General features: G+C 44.3%; 1 protein-coding gene across 1 annotated transcript in view; it reads left to right on the forward strand.

Annotated features, from left to right (window-relative positions):
- Positions 1-18,667, forward strand: part of GNL2 (G protein nucleolar 2) — a 448,358-nt gene that overhangs the window by 70,344 nt on the left and 359,347 nt on the right. The window contains exon 3 of the mRNA XM_069622651.1: positions 8,791-8,885. Within this exon, the coding sequence (XP_069478752.1) occupies positions 8,791-8,885 (95 nt within the window). The remainder of the gene's footprint in view (positions 1-8,790; positions 8,886-18,667) is intronic.

The following is an 18,667-nucleotide window of genomic DNA, read 5'->3' on the forward strand; positions in this document are numbered from 1 at the left end:
CCAGCCTGTAGTCTTTCCTCCTCTTTACTAGCGTGCGGAGGTGTGTAAAAGGAAGCTAGAGTAATTTTTTGTGACCGGTAAATTCTGAAACTATTTTAGGTAAGAAAGAAGGCTTGACTTTCAGAATGACCTTCTCCCAGTGGAAAATGGTGTGAGGAGGCCTGCAAGAGAGCGCCTGCAAATCACTCACCCTGCAGGGTGATAAGAGTCTTAGAGGACAAGAATGTAAAGGCTCAAAGGGGCACACATGAGACATTTTAAAACTAAATTTAAGTCCCAGATAGGAACTTGAAAAAGTGTTGGAGGAAATACGTTTGTTAGTCCTTTCAGAAATTGAACAACTAAAGGCATTTTAAAATAAGAAACTTCTTCTGACGAGCGCTTTAAGATAGATGGCGCTGCTAAATATCCTTTAATAGTGCCCACTTGGAGCCCTGAGTTGGCCAGATGTAACAGAGGAAAGCACCAGAGGAGTGGCACATTGAAAAGGGTCCACATCCTTATCCCTGCACCAGTTACTGAATTTCTGAGAACATTGTTACAATGCAGGTAGCTCGCATGACGGGGGTTAGGGATCAGAAGATTTGAGCCAATTTATATAGCCAAGTCAGAATTTCTGGTACAGTTGATATCTGATGTTATGTGGCAGGGAGTTCCACAGTTGGGCAGCTTTGACGGGGAAGCTGCAGCCGCCAACCTTTGAGAGATTAAATCTAGGGATTGTGAGACAGTTGGGCAGAGCTTATACCTCAGCCTCTCAGAATCCATGTGTGAAGGATGAGAGTTTTTGACCTCTGGATGAAGAACCCGACCTTCCTCTTGCGAGAGAAGATCCTTTTTTGGAAGACGAATTGGAGGGCATATGGACATGACCTGAACGTCCGGGTACCACGTTCTCCTGACCCAATCCGGGGCAATGAGATCATGGTTATCCTGAACCTTCTCAACCTCCTGATTACTTGAGGAATCACAGGGACTGGAGGATACGCTTACAGGAGTGGAAAAACCCAGTCACTACAAACGCGTCCCCTAAAGCTCCTCTTGGGGGAAATTCCCTTGAGCAGTACAGTTCGCACTTCTGGTTGGTCGCAAACAGATACACTTGAGGGGTTACCCAAAGGGCGAAGACCTCTAGAAGGACTTCCTGAGCTAGGTCCCACAAGTGGGAGACTGTGCCCTGCCTACTCGGAGTGTCCGCCGCCGTGTTTTCCTCGGTGAACTGCCGATGGAGAGATTCCTTTTTGTATTGCCCAGAACCAGAGCTGCATTGCCTCTCTGCACAGTGGAAGTGATCCTACGCCTCCTTTTTTGATGAGGTAGTACATGGCCACTGTGTTGTCCGTCATTATCAGGACATGCTTTCCCCGTACAGAGGGCAGAGAGGCCTTCAGCGCTAGTCTGATTGCCCTCAGCTCCAAAAGGTTGATGTGTAGTTTGGACTCCGATGGAGACCAACGACCACTGAGATCTCCGGACATGGTTGCCAAAAAGGTTCTTCCTTGAGGATATTTTCCTTGCAAGCCCACCATAGAAGATCTTGAGCCACTCTGGCCCGGATTTGCAGAAGATCTGACATCTCCCCTGAAAATTGGGACCATTGAGTCCTGAGGGCCCATTGAAGGGATCTCATCCTCAATCTAGCATCTGGCACCAAAAATGCAGGGTGCCATGAAGCCTAGCAACCTTAGAAAATCGATGGCCGGCAGATGTTAGGCATCTTGAAATTTTGTTACCATCTGCAGAATGTGGTGAGCTCTCTCCTCAGGAGGCGAGGCTTTCCCTGAGGTTGTATCCAGGACAGCTTAGATTAATTGAAGTCTTTGGCTTGGAATCATTTGTGACTTCTTTTAATTGAGGGAGAAGCCCAGCTTGTGTAAGAAGTGACGGGTCCTGGCTAGATGTTTTCGGGCTTGTTCGGGTGAACTCGCCCCGCTTAGCCAATTGTCCAGCTAAGGGTAGACGTGAATTCCCTCCCTCCTGAGACTCACTGCCATCAGCTTGGTGAAAACCCTCGGGCGGAGGTTAGCCCAAATGGCAGAACTCGAAACTGATGGTGAGATCCGCCAACTGCGAACCTCAGGTATTTTCTGTGCTTGAGATGGATCGGCACATGAAGGTAAGCATCCTGAAGGTCCAATGAAACCAGCCAGTCCTGAAGTTGAAGAGCCTGAAGGATCTTTGAAAGGGCCACCATCTTGAATTTTTTCAAATTTCTTACGGTCGCAATACTCTGTCCTTTTTTGGGGATGAGAAAATAAGGGGAGTACCAACCCATGCTCCGCTCCGATCCGCTACAGGTACATGTTCTATTGCACCTCTCCAGCAGGGTTGAAATCTCCTCTTGCACAAGGAGCGTGTATGGAATTTTGACAGAGTTGGCTCCCGGTGGATGATCTTGAGGTCTTTATTGAAAAGGAAGGCTCTAGCGCCCAGGCATTTGATGTAATGCACCGCCATTCGTTCAGGCGCGTTATAAATGCCATATCATATCTTATCAGCTAGTGTTCCTGCCTCCCACCGGGGTCTTGTGGCTTTGCAGCGACGGAGGAGGAAGTAGCTGCTGCTGAGGCTGATCCACATTTCCTTCTTCCACCACAAGGGGGGGAGTGGTCTTCTCTGTTGACTGGGTAAGAAAAAACTGGTTCGGGAAGATATCTCGCGCTCGCACCTGATATTTAACAAAATTATTCAATTTTTGTAAAAGCAACATCAATTTAAATCCATCAGTACAATGTTTTCCAACATATGTTTTTTTATTTGATCAAAGGAACAACAGCCGACACGTGTTTCGACCCTAGGTCGTTTTCAAGGCTATTTGAAATTATACAGTCAAATAATATATATAATGCAATTCAAAATAATATATAAATGGAAAACCATACCATATAGTTCCACATGTCAGGTCAAGATGAAGGGAGTTTTTTGTTGTCATTGACAAATATTTGAAATGATATGAAAGAAAAAACAAAAAATTCCAAAAACCATAAATTAGTTCATTCCTCTAAGAAATCTCTAATGTAGAGACATAACCCCCATAAACCATCCCTTGCGAACTTTTTCCAAGATTGACTTAACTATGAAAATTTTTTATAATTTTCAGTATTCCAAAATACTTGTTTCATACAGAGTTAGTGTTTCTACACAAAATTTTTTGATATTAATTTTCTTTATTTGTTTATTCACCTTGTGAGACCACTCTAGCTAGACCAATAAATATATATATCATTTGCATGTGTGAATAAATTTACCTGTATTACCCTGTTAGTACTTAATCAATCATGCAATATGTACTATACACTACGGCTTACCCCCACATATGAATCACTAGAGTTCTCCTGTTTGAAGTATCACAGATCACTCGGTTTCTTGATCATGAAATATCAATTCAAATGTCGGATCTGTATAGAGAATTCCTATTTTTAGTACGTAAATTAGGGTCACTAAACTGACTAGTATAAAAGAATGATAAAGTAAAAATGTACTGAAAAAATATATTGAAAAAATGCTCACCAATTTGTGACGATTTAATTTTCGGAAACTATATATAGCTGAATGCTGTCACAATCCAAACTTTTTAAACACCTAATTGTGTAACAGGGGTTACAATCTGAGATGTATAAAAAAAGCGGTTGAAAAGTACAAAGAATGTAGTCAAGTGGAACTTCTATGTGAACATGTAAAGAAGGAACAAAGTGAACATATTTCTATAATAACACAATTTTTCATGATCAAGAAACCGAGTGATCTGTGATACTTCAAACAGGAGAACTCTAGTGATTCATATGTGGGGTAAGCCGTAGTGTATAGTACATATTGCATGATTGATTAAGTACTAACAGGGTAATACAGGTAAATTTATTCACACATGCAAATGATATATATATATTTATTGGTCTAGCTAGAGTGGTCTCACAAGGTGAATAAACAAATAAATAAAGAAAATTAATATCAAAAAATTTTGTGTAGAAACACTAACTCTGTATGAAACAAATATTTTGGAATACTGAAAATTATAAAAAAATTTCATAGTTAAGTCAATCTTGGAAAAAGTTTGCAAGGGATGGTTTATGGGGGTTATGTCTCTACATTAGAGATTTCTTAGAGGAATGAACTAATTTATGGTTTTTGGAATTTTTTGTTTTTTCTTTCATATCATTTCAAATATTTGTCAATGACAACAAAAAACTCCCTTCATCTTGACCTGACATGTGGAACTATATGGTATGGTTTTCCATTTATATATTTTGAATTGCATTATATATATTATTTGACTGTATAATTTCAAATAGCCTTGAAAACGACCTAGGGTCGAAACACGTGTCGGCTGTTGTTCCTTTGATCAAATAAATTATATGTTGGAAAACATTGTACTGATGGATTTAAATTGATGTTGCTTTTACAAAAATTATTGAATAATTTTGTTAAATATCAGGTGCGAGCTCGAGATATCTTCCCGAACCAGTTTTTTCTTACCTTGTATTATTGTCACAAACTCTGTGGGAAGTTTGAGGGAAAGATATAACTTGCTGCCGACCAAAATTTTCACAAGATTTGGGTGGTAAATAGCGCACATGTTCCAATAGCGATCCCACAAGTGTTGGTAATTCTCTGTTGACTGGTCTGCCTCTTCCAAAAGAGGAGTAGAAACGAAAGGGACAGTTCCTCCAGGAAGATGACCCTGAGTAGGAATGTTGTTGAGGTTGTTAAATAGTAGCGCTGAGGGAATTAGCTGCCACTTTCAAGGTCTGCAGCTTCTCCAAACTCTCGTCCGCCTTGCTGCCGAACAGCCTCAAGCCGTCAGAGGGCATATTGAGTAACCTGGATTGCACATCAGATGCAAAACCAGATTTCCTCAGCCAAGCAAATCTGCGTAGGACCGTGCTAGACGCCATGGACCTGCTCACACTATCAGCAGTGTCCAGTTCTGACTTGAGGCTCTCCTCCATAGCCTCCTTTCCATCTTTTACTATCACCAGGAAACCATCCCGTTCCTCACCCTCCGGGATGTGTTCAGCCGCTGAATTCAAACCGTCCCACAGGGTTTATGTAAATCTTGCTAAAGTACAAGTTACATTAGTAGATTGAAGGGCCACACTGCCCGAAGTAAAGACTTTGCTAGCCCAAGCATAAATTGTCATCCCTGTCAGATGGCATGGAAGGATAAGCTGATTGCCTAGAGGAGGTCGCAGCTTGAATCAGCAAGCTCTCTGGTGAGGGATGCTTAGACAGATATTCCGGATCTGAAGATGGTCTATACGTTCCCACTTTTTTTTTTTTTTTTGTTTTTCTTTTTTGCTGGCCCAGAATCTGGTGTTTCCCCATTTGACATTACCCTTTTCTGCAGTGCTTTGTGGAAAGGAAGAATCGGGTCCCTCTGTGGCCCTTCATTAATATCTGTCATGTCGTCTTGGTCGTAACTAGGGGACACTGTCTTCCACCCATGAGGTTCCTATACCCAGGTTCTGCATGATCTGCAGGGTGTGGTCTTTCATATTCTACCTCAGGGGAGGTATCCAGGTCGCTGGCCGACTGAAGGCAGTCATAATGGTCAGCCATCTTGGTATTTGGATGTATTAATTTCTCGGGAACCTCTCTGGTTCCAAATTTAACTCCAGCTGATGTAATATCCTCACCAGAGGAGTGTTCCTCGAAGATGGAGGACATGGATCTAAAGAATTCCTGCCTGGGCTGAGGATGGAAGATTTTATCTGGTAAAGCGGGTGGCATTGACCTAGGTTTAGCCATAGGTGTCGTTGTGGGTATTGGGATTAAAGACTTCTTCCACAAAGGCGTTGATGGGATGGACGCTAGCTTCAATGTTTTCAAAGGAGTCTTCAAAGTCGTCGAGGAAAGATTTGATGTCGTATAGGGAGGCTTCAACACTAACTGAAGGTAATGACGCTATCTTGGGTAGTTGCTTCGACGTAGTCGTCGAAGAATGCGTTGAGTCGAAGAGACTTCGATCTCGACGTTGACACCATTTTGTCCTCCAACAACCTCAATTTATGCACCAGAGTTTTTTGTTTTATTTCATGAGGCGTCGGGGAATCTTCCTCAGAGGACGCCCTCGAATTTTTGTCAGATTTTGTTTAGTCTTAGATCTCCCTCTGTCACTGTTGGAGTGAACAGGGGCATGCTCTTCAAGTGACATTTTGAGGGGTCGGGCCGCCTTCTCAAAAAAATGTTAGCATAGAAGCTGTAAAGGCCTCCCATTTTTTTTTTTTTAGGGGAATCATGCTTAGAAGGATATGAAATAAAGCTTCTCTCGGGCCAGGAGGAAGAAGATCTGTGATGTCTCTTCCCTTTTTTTTTTTTTTTTTTTTTTTTAAGATGAAGAGGATTTCCTCGAGCGACTCTTTGACCTCGACCCGTGTCGAGATTTTCCATTCGACCCTCCCGAGTCTCCTTGTCTTTTCAAAGACTTATAAGACTCCTCGGCCACCGCTAGCTTATGTTGGCGTTCCTTAAGACCCTTATTCGACATTGTCTGACAGGAACCACACTCATCGACCCGATGGTCGGGGCTGAGGTACCAAAGGCAGTTGCGATGAGGGTCGGTAATGCACATCTTCCTTCCACACTTCAGACATTTCTTAAAGCCCGTCTTCGGTGTGGTAGGAGACAAAGACATTTTTAAGTAGAAAGAACTGATGCGCCGTTTCGAAACACGAAGCAGAAGCTCGGAAAAACGGAACGGAGACCAACGGGTGCAGCTTGAGCCCTTTATACCGCAGACAACATTGGCGGTCAACGGCAACCCTCGAGGGACCTGACTCCGTGGCCTCGAGCACAGTGCCCTCTGGCATTTGAGTGGTTTTTTTTTTTTTTTTTTTTTTTTTTTTTTTTTTCCTCTCTGAAGCAGCCAAGCTGGCAGGCCAAATATCTAACATGAGGAATACGTGGGAGGACACAATCCCATTCGAAATGAGGATTGGGACCTCCCGGATGACGTGATGGAGGTGTTGCTTGCAGCCACCGAGTCCCTGTACCGTTGCCGCTTGCGTAAGTTTTGCGACTGATGCAGAGGAAAGAATGTTGATCCTTTTCAATGCCCAGTTCCGGAGGTTCGCTCCGTGTTAGGGTCTTCAGGTGGGAACTATTAAAGGTTACCTGGCAGCACTTTCTATCTTTAAGCGCTCGTCCGAAGGAAAGCTCCTATTTTAAGATTACTGTTGCCACGCAGTTCCAGAAAGGGCTCACAAATGTGTTGCCTTTTCAGGTGCCAGTATGGGACCTTTTAATTTGGTCTTAAAATTTCTGATGGGTGCTTCGTTTGAACCTTTGCACTCTTGTCCGTTGAGATTGACATTTAAGACTGTTTCTTGGTTGCAGTTACCTCTGCTCGTAGAGTGAGCGAGTTGCAGGCACTTTCTTCTAAGCTACCCTTCATTTGGTTCCACATGGACAGGGTTGTATTGAGAGTACGTATGTCCGGCCGTCCTTCCTAAGGTTGTGTCAGAATTTCATTTAAGGCGCTCCAAGGTGGTGCTCCCCGCCTTCTATCCTCCTCATCCTAGTAAGGATGAGGAGAGACTTCTTAGGTTGGATCCTAGGAGGGCATTGAGCTTTTATCTTTCCAGAATATCCAAGGTTAGAGTGGACGACCAGCTCTTTGTGGGGGTATACTGAACACTGATCTGTTTCTAAGCAGGCCTTGTCTAGGTGGATCATCCTCACTATTTCAGAATGCTACATGTTGGCTGGCATGGACCCTCCTGAGGGCTTGCAGGCTCATTTAACCGGGGGCATGGCTAGATGGACAGCCCTGCAGAGTGGTGTACCGGTTAAGAACATCTGTGATGCTGCAACGTGGTCTTCCACACACACGTTGAGCATGGGCAGTATCCATGGAATAATGCTTAAGATGTCGCCTTTGGTAAGGCAGTGCTTTACTCTGACGTTTACTTGGGCATGTCTAAATTAGCCTCCCTCCTCCACTCATGGATACTGCTTTGGGATTCTGTCATAGATGAGGAATACGTTGGAGGACACAATCCACTCGAAGAACAAGTTAATTAACTGGTAATGTTCTTTCGACTGGATGGTCCTCCTCGCCCTCCCAGCCTACCCCTCTCAAGAATTTCACATGCCATTGCAGCTTTAGTTCCAACAAGGCTAAGTGCAGTCAATGCTGTATTGTAGGCATGTCTGCCACATGTTGTGAGGGGGGGAAGAAACGAGAACTGAGGCTACGGGCGCCGTGCGTGTTACTTATAACATCTGATGATGTCTCCCTCAATGGAGGCCTTCGAGGGCCATCGAGCCGACGCCATCGATGCAGGGCGCCCTCTGCCGAAGAAATTTCCGAAGCAGCACAGCTCTGGACATTACATGTCATAGATGAGGAATACGTTGGAGGAACATCCAGTCGAAGGAACGTTACCAGTTGGTAAGTAACTTGTTCTTCTTACTCGCTAAGTGTCAAATATCAGTAGCCAATGGCTAGCAGCGAGTGCGAATGTTGCTCGCTGGGCTAATCTCCCATGGAGACTTGCATCCTACAGCCAAGATGATCAAGTTTCAGTGTATGGCATTTTGCATATGCATGTTATCTTGTAAGATGGGCTTGGGATGAGGGAAATGCAGAATTCCTTTCTTTGGGGTCAAGAATGACCTCTGCGCTCTCACATCCTGTATTTCTCGTCTTGAGGTTCAAGTTAAGTTGTCTTGCATTTATATTGCGCCTCCTGCCATAGTTTATGGCATGGAAGTGCTAGAGAAGAGTAAGTGAGTTATTTGTGTTCTGTTTTATTGTTTTCAATTTTATTGACGCCCACTTTTCACCTGTAGAAATAACCGAGGGAAAGTGATCAAACCGTTGTCCTATCAATCAACTGTTGCTTCTGGAACTGTGGCCAGAGTGGAGCCAAACATTAAATGGTTTGGTAAGTTATTATTTTTTTTTTTTTGTAGTCTGTCTGAGCCAGACGTGTACATAGATACCAATATTGCTGGGTGTTGGTTTTGATGGCTTTCAGGAGACCTAGAAGTGCACACGTGCAATGCTGCAGGGATGTGCTTAAGGTATTGGAGGGCACTAGCTTTTTTTAAATAAAGGAATCCTTTCATGAACCTTGTTTTGGCAGTGGAAAGACCTGGAATGGCAAAGAAGTCAAACTAAATTTACAATCGTGGTGGACATGATGCATGAATTAAAGGATTGCTCTATGCAAGGAGGTGATTAATATGGTAAAGCCCAGTTGGGGCTCATATCTTGGAGAAAACGACCATCTTCCTCCGTAAACTTGAAAGACATGTTAACTTTATGGAAATTGCAGACATAACTGGTATGGATTCTCGGTGGTTTTGAAAAAATCTAATCAAAATGTGGACCATGAATTTGTTGTTTTCAATGTTGATACTGATCTTATGATTTTAGGTTTAATGTTTTAACATATCTGGTTTTATAGTATACTTAGAAATGGTCATGATATTATGATGTGTGAAGTGCCTTCTGATATTTCTTTGTTTTTGTGTAAGGTATCTTGTATACTATAAACACTTTTAGGGTTTTAAAAAATAAATAAATAAATGTTTAAACCTTGGTCTTCTAATCGGTACTCCATGTCTTGGTGCGAGCCTCTGTGCACTGGCTGTCAAGCCCCTTTTCGGCGCTACCAGAGTGGCACGAGGATCGTTTAGACACGCCTGACATTGCAGCCGATGTATAAACGACCCTCGCACCAAATGAGCACAAACATTACCTGCAGGGCATGCCTGAACCAAATATATTGTAAAAATCTAGAAGGTTGTGGTTCACGTGGATAATCAATGCACCAACCACGAAAAGCATCACACATGCTGTGGTATTGCAATGAGGTGGCTAGATCAGTACCCATATAGTCCTGAAAACTGTAATGACACAAAGGAATCCTCCAAAATATGCCTCCCGTTCTTTGTATTCCTTCTTTACACCACACCAAGAGTAATGCATGCTGGGTGGTGGTTGTCTGAGACCCACCAAAGGCCAACCTCTCTTGTATATGTTCTGGCAACATTTTGATGCTGATATAGCTTAGAACATGTTAATACTGATCATCTGAAGCAATCGAATTTGCAGACTTAATTGTTGTGCAGATGCTTTCACAATATCGACATGTGATGGTGTGCTCACCTGAGGGGCAGAGGGGGAGACAAAGCAAACTGAGTATGTGCTGCTAAAATATAGAATTCCAATTCTCATCAATATTTTCCAGGCAATGTGCGGTTACTTGGAGCCCCATGCTTAAACCCTTGATTCCAGAGCTGGCAGCCATGCAAGCAATCCCTTTTCTCTTTGGTCATCTGACTCGCATATACAGTTTTCTCTGAAGTTAAGGGTCTTAAGTTGTCATCATTTCTATTGAATATTTAGCACTTTGTGGTGTTTTTATACAAATGTGATGCTGGTTCGGACATTGTAAAATAAGATAGCCATTAAGACACTTTATGGACTGAGGGAGTGGTTACCGAAATATAACTGGCAACAAAAACTCCCAAAGCAGCATTAATGCAGGTAATCGTCAGTACAGTAGCTACAATGCTAACACAGGTGGAGGTCTCAGCGGTCAGAGACCGCTAGAGGGAGTAAGTGTCTTATTAATGGCATGTTTCTGTGCACCACATACTCAAAGTTCACGGGGCTCTAAAACCTCTATTCGGTCCCCCTTGGAGCCAGTCCTGGCGCTGTTGGCATCGGAGGCACATGCTTGGATGGGGTTTCAATGGGCAATGGACAAGCATGGACGCCCCCATGAGGAACTTTGGGGAACTGCATTCGGTGGTCTAGCATCCAGGGCGGGGCTTGCCCCGAAGGCACCTGGGATACCTGCTGGCTATTTAAACCATGCCCGATTAGAGGCACCCGCTTCGCGTTATTCTGCTCTAGCAGCGTGACGTTCACCGGATCCTGCTCAGCATCCTGGCCTGCAAGGGTGAGAAAAGGCAAGAAGCATTGCCATCCTCACCTGTTCAGCAGCATCCTCCGGCACCATCTCCGACATCGTGTGAGCTTCTTACCGGTCCGTCAGGAAGGCCATCTTCAAGACATTTTCCACCTACTTGGGTTCTGGAGAACCACCCATCTTCTATTCTTCTCGACCTGCAAGACAACAATAGCACAGGTTAGCCATTTGCAAGGACGCTCTCAGCGCAGCTTGGCGTTTCATCTTACCTTCTCGAACCCAGCTTCAGCATCCACCTCCACCATCTGCAAGAAAAGGGGAGACGGTCATTTGTGCTTAAACCACTAAAGACATTGCTTTCATCTTCATCTTCAAAGACTTACCTGAATAAAAACTGAGTCGCAGCCGATCTGGACTCCGGCCCTCGCCAGTGAAGAAACTCGGCAGAATGGTGCCATTGACGCGCCCCTGCCCAGTGCGGCAGGATGGAGAACTCCTCCTAATAGAAACCCAGGTGAAAGACGTCCCAGGGGAACCGCAAGGGGAATGGGAACCCGGGAGGTGGGTCACCAGAGAAGGAACAGCAGTTAAACTTCACCTCCTGTCTTCTAGAGCCGATCCTCGACAGCGCGAACTCCAGGGAAGGGACTGAAGAGCATCCCGGCCAGTCGAGAGGCGTCCCCGTGGATACAAGGTGAGCGTTACACTGTGCCCTCTTGACCGCGTCCAACATGGTGTGCCAAGGACCTTCGGCAAAACAGCCACACCAGAACATTAAGGTGCCCAAATGGTTGTGCCTAAATGTCCTGCTACATCCTCTAATCTAGACCAGGCATAAACTAAGCAGTGTCGCATAGCAATTTGCTATGCAATTCTGTAGGTTTGCTAATCAAATGGCCACTTGCGTAGCAAAGTTTGCTAGTTAAGTTGCCCTTTTCAATTAAAGTACAGCTCACCCTGCATTCCTCTTGTCCTCTGTGCCCCCTTAAATCTCTTTTCTCTGTTCACTGCAAGTGGTAATGTAGAGAAAGTGCAGCAGTGATCATCTTGACTTTAAATGCCAAAGGCATGTGTGGGAGTGCTAGCCAAGGATTTTTCTTTTTCATATAATTTCAAACCAGAAGTAATTGGGGATGATACGTGTATTAATCTTTCAATCTCCTGTCTGGCAAAGACCACTATGCGTCAACTTTATATTTTTTTAAAAGACAATCCTGCAATTCCATTCCTTAAATGTAAGTTGTTACATAATCAATTATAGTATTGATACTGTAAAACACTGCATCTCCAGTAAAGTTTAGATTAGTGTCTTAATTTCATAGTGTCAACTACACTACATTTTGTTGGGAAGGTGCATCATATTGACGAGGGAACACTTTTGAAAATGCACATGATGAAATGCTTTTGATGGGCAACCTAGTTCTGTAACCTGCAGGTTGCATTCATCTTGCAACTGGTGCTCCCATGAGCGTACCCATACTCTGACTATAATCGTCCTGTTGCTTTATACCAGGTGCCCTGAAAGTGAGATGACCACAAGCTACAATATTCCACCTAGTTTTCCCAGTTCTCTGCCTGCTATGCAATCCACTCTGCTTAGTTTCGTTCTTGCCCCTTACATAACAAATACACAAAGCGAACTGGATAGTAGTGATCAATAGTTCCAGTCTGTACATCTGCAGATCTACTGCAATACCAAACACTGTAGTTGTCCTCCAGAGCTTGCTTTATGATTATGATAATATATATTGCAACCTGCAGGAGACAGCTGGCCAAACTGTTTTCAAAGCCTTTTTATCTTGGATATTTATACATTCATGCAGCTAACCTTCTAAATCTTACCGACACTCAAATATGGCTCGCAGTCTTTTTGCCCACTCACAATACCCATGTAGATTTATGAAGGATGAGTAGCATTTGCAAGAGATGTTTGAAACTTTTATTTAACATGTACTTTGTTTGCAGTAAATGTCAAAGGTTTCACTGTGCATGGTGGGGCCTGGGTGGCAGCAGTGTTGAAAGCATAAAGTGGGTTTGTAGTGACATGCACCATTTTACAGAAATCACATTTAAAATGTGTTGTCCTCCGTTGCTATGGGTAGAGTGCATTTCTCTTAGGTTGAATAGGTGAACTAAGTTAACTGACCTGCAGGTCTAGCCGAAGATTTTGCAACTAATTGGGCTTAAGTGTTAAAACAGTAAGATGACTTTTCTGGTGCAGTTTACCTAAGATTACATTTAGTATGTTTCAGAATGACTAGTGTAGAAGGTGAAAATATTAAAGTAACAAAACCCCTCAACCCTTTATGTATTCCTAACCTGCGTCCCTTCTTACCACTGGCTTTCTCTTTGGTATTATTTTGAACATTTTTATTTACTGGGGCAAACAGTTGGAAGCAAACGCCAATTGCAACCCCAAATTGGTAAAGATGGTATTCCTGCTTTGTCTAATCCATGGCTTAATTGCTGCTCAAGCCGGGTCCTCCTTGCCACACAAAGCAGGTGGGTAGCAAGGAGAAAGGGTGGGGAATCAAGATTACTTTGCGGTGTACGCGGTTGCTCTGCTAAAGTCTGGCCCTTTCACTAGTGGTAGCCTGAAGATCGACAAGAGATTCATAGCCACCATATGTAATTATGTTTCCATAGAGATGGTTGACCAATGAGATGCAACACAAACGTCTGGGCCAACCTAGAAAACATTGATACAAACCTGCCACCACCCAGCTGACCTTCTGGATGTTAGGAAGATTTCATCTTTTTTATGCCAAATCCTCTACCTTTGAGACCCCTAGCACTTTTTGCTGGACTCCTGGGATTTTTTCTGTTTTCATGAATGAGTGAGCCTTTTTCCCCACTCATTCGTTCATGTGAACCCCTTTTAATTATTTTTGTACTGTATTTTATGCAGCCATGCATTCCTCATTTTCTAAGCCATCTGTAATTGTATTTTGCAGCACAGAACATCTTTTGTGCAGTGTTCCTGAGGTGCCTGTTGGGTTCTCCTTTTTTATATATTTTATTTTCCTTGTGAGGGACCAAAGGTTTATGGTTCTGCATGGACTAAGGCCTTGAACTCACTCACCAAGACTGATGCCCACCCATTGCTAAGGACAGATGAACTGGTGGATAAACATGGTTTAGCCAAGTTCTTCAGTACACTTGACGTCCACCATGACCAACCATGCCAGTTTTCTTTCTTCCCCAGAAGGCCTTTATCAATTTAAGGTCATGCCTTTTGGATTGAAAAATGCACCTGCCACTTTTTAGAGAACAGTGAATCATGTTCTGAATGTGCCAGAGAACATCTGCATGGCATACTTGGATGACATAGCAGTGTTCAGCCCCACTTGAGACGAACATCTTTCCTATCTAAGTGTTGCAGGCTGTGCAGTATTCCAATCTGACCATAAAGGCAAGCAAATGTCAAGTTGGGCAGAGTAAAAAGTGGTCTACCTTGGGCATGAGGTAGGAGGGGGTGAAGTAAAGCCCTTAACCAGCAAGGTACAGGCTGTACAAGACTGGTAGAACCCCACTACTCAGACACAAGGGAGAGCTTTCTTAGGCCTCACTCTATGCTACAGGAATTTCATATGGAATCATAGCATCCCCTCTAAATACTATATATTCTTCTAAATATCCCAACAGCGTGAAATGGATGAACGTCGGAAAGCATTTAATTGGCTGAAAGATGCTCTGTTAAGTTCCAGTGCGGAGTGCTGCGATTACACGCGGGCCTTCTTAGTGTAGACTGGTGCCTTCAATACAGGAATTGGGGCAGTCTTGAGCCAAATGAATGCCGAAGGAAGGGAGTATCCCATCCGCTTTATCAGTAGGAAATTAAGATGGGCAACAATTGCACAAGAATGTTTTGCCATTGTGTGGTTATTGAAGTTTAGACCATACTTGTAGGAGTCTACTTTCAGAATTCAAACTGACCACACATCTCTAAGATGGTTAATGCAGATGAAGGGGGCAATCCAAAATTCTCAGGTAGTCAATTAGCCTCCAGGGCTTTGACTTCACCGTAGAGCATCGGTCAGGTATCCAACATAAGAATGCTGATGGACTCCCCAGTAAGTATGACCGTCTGGAACCAGAGATCCATCTAGGAATGGATTAGATCCTACCTTGTTCTGGGTGGTGGGGGGGGGTTACAAATGTTCGGAATATATTTTATATTTCACTAAATCCCCTCTACCTGTGAGACACCAAGCACCTTTGGTGGACTCCTTGTTATTTTTCTGTTCTCCTGAATGAGTGGGAGCCCCCCCCCCCCTCCCACCCCCCATTCCTTATTTTGCTCGGACCATGGGAAACCTTATTCATTTTGTATTTTATGGAGTTATGCTTTCCTCCACATTTTCTGTGCATCTAATTTACTTTTGCAGCACAGAGCACCTTTTTGTGCAGTGTTGCTGGGAGCCCTGCAGGCTCTTCTGTTTATTATTCTTTTATTTTCCTTGCGAGAACTACTGTTAAAAGTATAGGGGGATACTTTTTATCCTTCTTACCTAGCACACACAACCTTATGCAGAGTCCTGAGGGGTTCCACTGTGTCCCCTTTCACAATGCTCCTGTAACATGTCTGTTACAGTATACCTGAATGACTGGTGGTAGTGGACGTGTTCTACAGACTTTTGTGTACTTTTCCTACCCCGGCTGTGTTCACAATGACCGTAATGCACAGAAGGGTCACTATTGACCCAAAATGGTGGATGTGTTCTTTTTTTTTTTTGTTGCCATTTCGTGTGTGCTTGTCCTTTCTTGGTTGTGATGGGTTATGGAGAACCTGGTTAGACTCACAGCAGGAATCATTTGTGAAGCCTGCTGAAGCTCCAGTGTGTCTGTGGACAGCAAGCAAGGGAGGAGTCCAAAACTCGCCTGTTTTGTCTTCCGACATGCCTGCCTGGAACCAGTTACAACTGGGAGGTCCTTAAAGGGTCAGCCACCCCCAAGTCTGAATGCTGCCTCACTGTTGATATGCTGGGTTCCTGGATAAAAGGTGAGGATCCTGAGGCAAAAGACAAGTCGACCGCTGGAACTGATGATCCGAATAAAACTACCAGACTCCTGCAGCCCCTGCAGTTTCCGCATAGACAGGGAGGCTCCGAAGAGGACGACTTCTTCCCTTGGACTGGTGGGCATAATCAGTCCTAAAACTACCTTCAATTGAAGCTATCCCACAACGAGCTGTGCCCTTATTGGCTGCAAACCGCCAATACCATGGGACTTCGAGCCTGAGTGCAGTTCATTGCGAATCCTGCCGGACCTCCAGAGATCAGGTTCCCCTCCTCAAAGTCCCCTCACCAGAGTTCGAAGAATTGATTGGAAGATAACAGTTCTACATTGGTGTTTGTGAAAAGGTACCAAAACCACAGATCCACGTTGGAGCATGATCCTTTGCTGAGGGTCCCCTCTCTCGGTTGCTGCTGCGACATCCCTTAAAGAGTTCCTCCTTTCATTACCACAACCAAGGAACAGTCCATCGGGTCTGCAGCCACTAAATTGGGAATGCATCCAGCTACATCCTCTTCATCGCGCAAGTACTGTGACTCGTGGTAATCCTTACCTGGAGTCATGCTGTCACTCCTTTGTTGCTGGAGTGCTGATTCTGGTGTTTGGGTGTTCACCCCTACAAGTTCGCCCAGACCTTAAGCTTGTGGGCATTCAGGGAGCATTTTCCACCCTGAACCCTTTTCATCAACAAAAGCTTGGTACGTGTAACTAAAGAATCCTCTTGAACTTTGCCTTTTATACAGCTGTGCTTTACCTGCTTTCCATACAATCTGACTTTGAAGAACTCAGATCTAGATAGGGATGGACTGCTGTTAAAACAGTTTTTCTAAAGTCCACCTAAGTAAGACTTTAGACTATCCCTTGGGCAATACAGAAACTGCAACTCTTAGTATAGGCTTGTACCACTCCAGGTACTGGTAGGTGGAAGAGCAACCAGGCCTATCCTAGGAGGGAGAGGGCTGTAGAATGGTACAAATAACTTGTAGAATACATATGGTCCAAAGAAACACGTATACACTAATATATTGTAAAAATAATGGTTTATTTTAATACCAGAGTTTTTTTTGCTGTTGTACCTGAATTACCTCTAGGTCTTAGCTGGAGGTAATTCACGCACCTCACCAGCAGTCTTGTAGCTGGCCGGTGATTAAACCTGCCGGAATATGTTAATACCGGCATGTTGATTCTACACCGGCCACCTTATGAGGCCCAATATCTTTCTTTATGAATTAGTGTATTTTTGCAATTGCACACATCACCTCAGAGGTGCAGCTCTTTGTAGCCTTACATATTTTTATGTAATGGCTTTTTGGTTACTTGGGCAATGTGTCTAAGACAAGCTGGCAGCATTAACCACAAATGGCTACTAAAGGTGGCTAGCACCCTAAGATGGCCGTGCCGCAAGAGTTTATTTGCATACTCCTTGGCCATATTGTTTGGCCTTCTTCCTGCCTTCTCGGGTCAGGATATGGAAATCTATTTCCCAGGGAAAGCTGCTGCAGTAGTCGCAGAGTATTACAAGATTTGTTTTCGAAACTCTAAAACGGACGTCAACATGACATGTTATTAATACTGTTCCTAGTGGGACGTGGACTGTACCCATGGGCCTTCACGCGTTAAGGTCCCTTTGATTGTTTCTTTCTGCCATCGTGGTCGGCCGTTAGAGTTCCTTCCCGGCTGATGCCTTTGACTAGTTAAAAGCTTATTCGTAGACTTCTTTTTCTTTGTCTGCTTTTGCCGCAGCGGCATCCAACTGTTAGACCGCCTTCAACAGACGAATCCTTCATCGATAACCTGTTATGGATTCTTCCTCCCCTGTAGACACACTCAGGGGCTATGCATAACAAGTACCAGGCACCCTCCCAAGCCAACCCTACCATGTCGGACTTCCCACCTGAATCGACGACCAGACTCTACTTTCACAACCCTCTTCGGGCTTCGGCCCTTACAGTAGCAAGAGAGCGGGGTGGGGGGTGGAGGCTTTACTACTGACTTTTTAGAGGATGCATATTCTGCCACCCCATTTCCCTTTTCTTCGTCTAACTGATATTTCCATTTATAATGGACAAAACGCCTTTTAAAATTTTACCCAAACTGCCGTAGAAAAGTCCTGTGGAAAGACGCGCACCGATTGTGCAATTTCTGTCTCCTGAGTGATCACCCCGAAAAGCTTTGCAAGTTCTGCAAACTTTTCTGTGGAAAAACTCTCAAAGATTGTCATGCCAAGTTCTGGGCCGACCATGCAATGCAGGCGGAAGCCTCCATCAACATGACGAAGGACTCCAGCGAGGGCAGTATCGGTGTCCTTAGTGACGCCAAAGGCAACCGGGGTTCGTCCTGTGCAGGCCCCCGACTCCAATAAGCGTGCCGGCGACTGTGACACACCTGGCGGCCATAGCGCACACACGTCCAAGAACATTAAGCACATATCCCACGGCCAACACTCCATCGTCGAGGCCCACGCGGTATTATTGGTAAAAACCTTTAGATCTTCCCTGTCCTCTTGGCCATCGCTTACGCTTCGCCTCACAATTGGCCTCTGAAACTGGCGGTTCGGACACTGCGCACAAAAAGGCCCTCCTTTCGCACGCCGAAAAAACATGCGGGCGAAAGGCACATCAGCGTCTCCTAATCATATGCCGAAAATGCAAGAACTAATTTAAAAAACACATCCCTGTTAAAAACAGTCACAGGAAAAAGTCGAAATCCTCGACGCATTTGTCCTCCAAAAGCATTCAGGTTTTGAACTCTCGGGGACTATGATGGCG

The sequence above is a fragment of the Ambystoma mexicanum genome, chromosome 11 (genome assembly GCF_040938575.1).
Source record: "Ambystoma mexicanum isolate Mex_15411 chromosome 11, UKY_AmexF1_1, whole genome shotgun sequence".
Lineage (NCBI taxonomy): Eukaryota > Metazoa > Chordata > Amphibia > Caudata > Ambystomatidae > Ambystoma > Ambystoma mexicanum.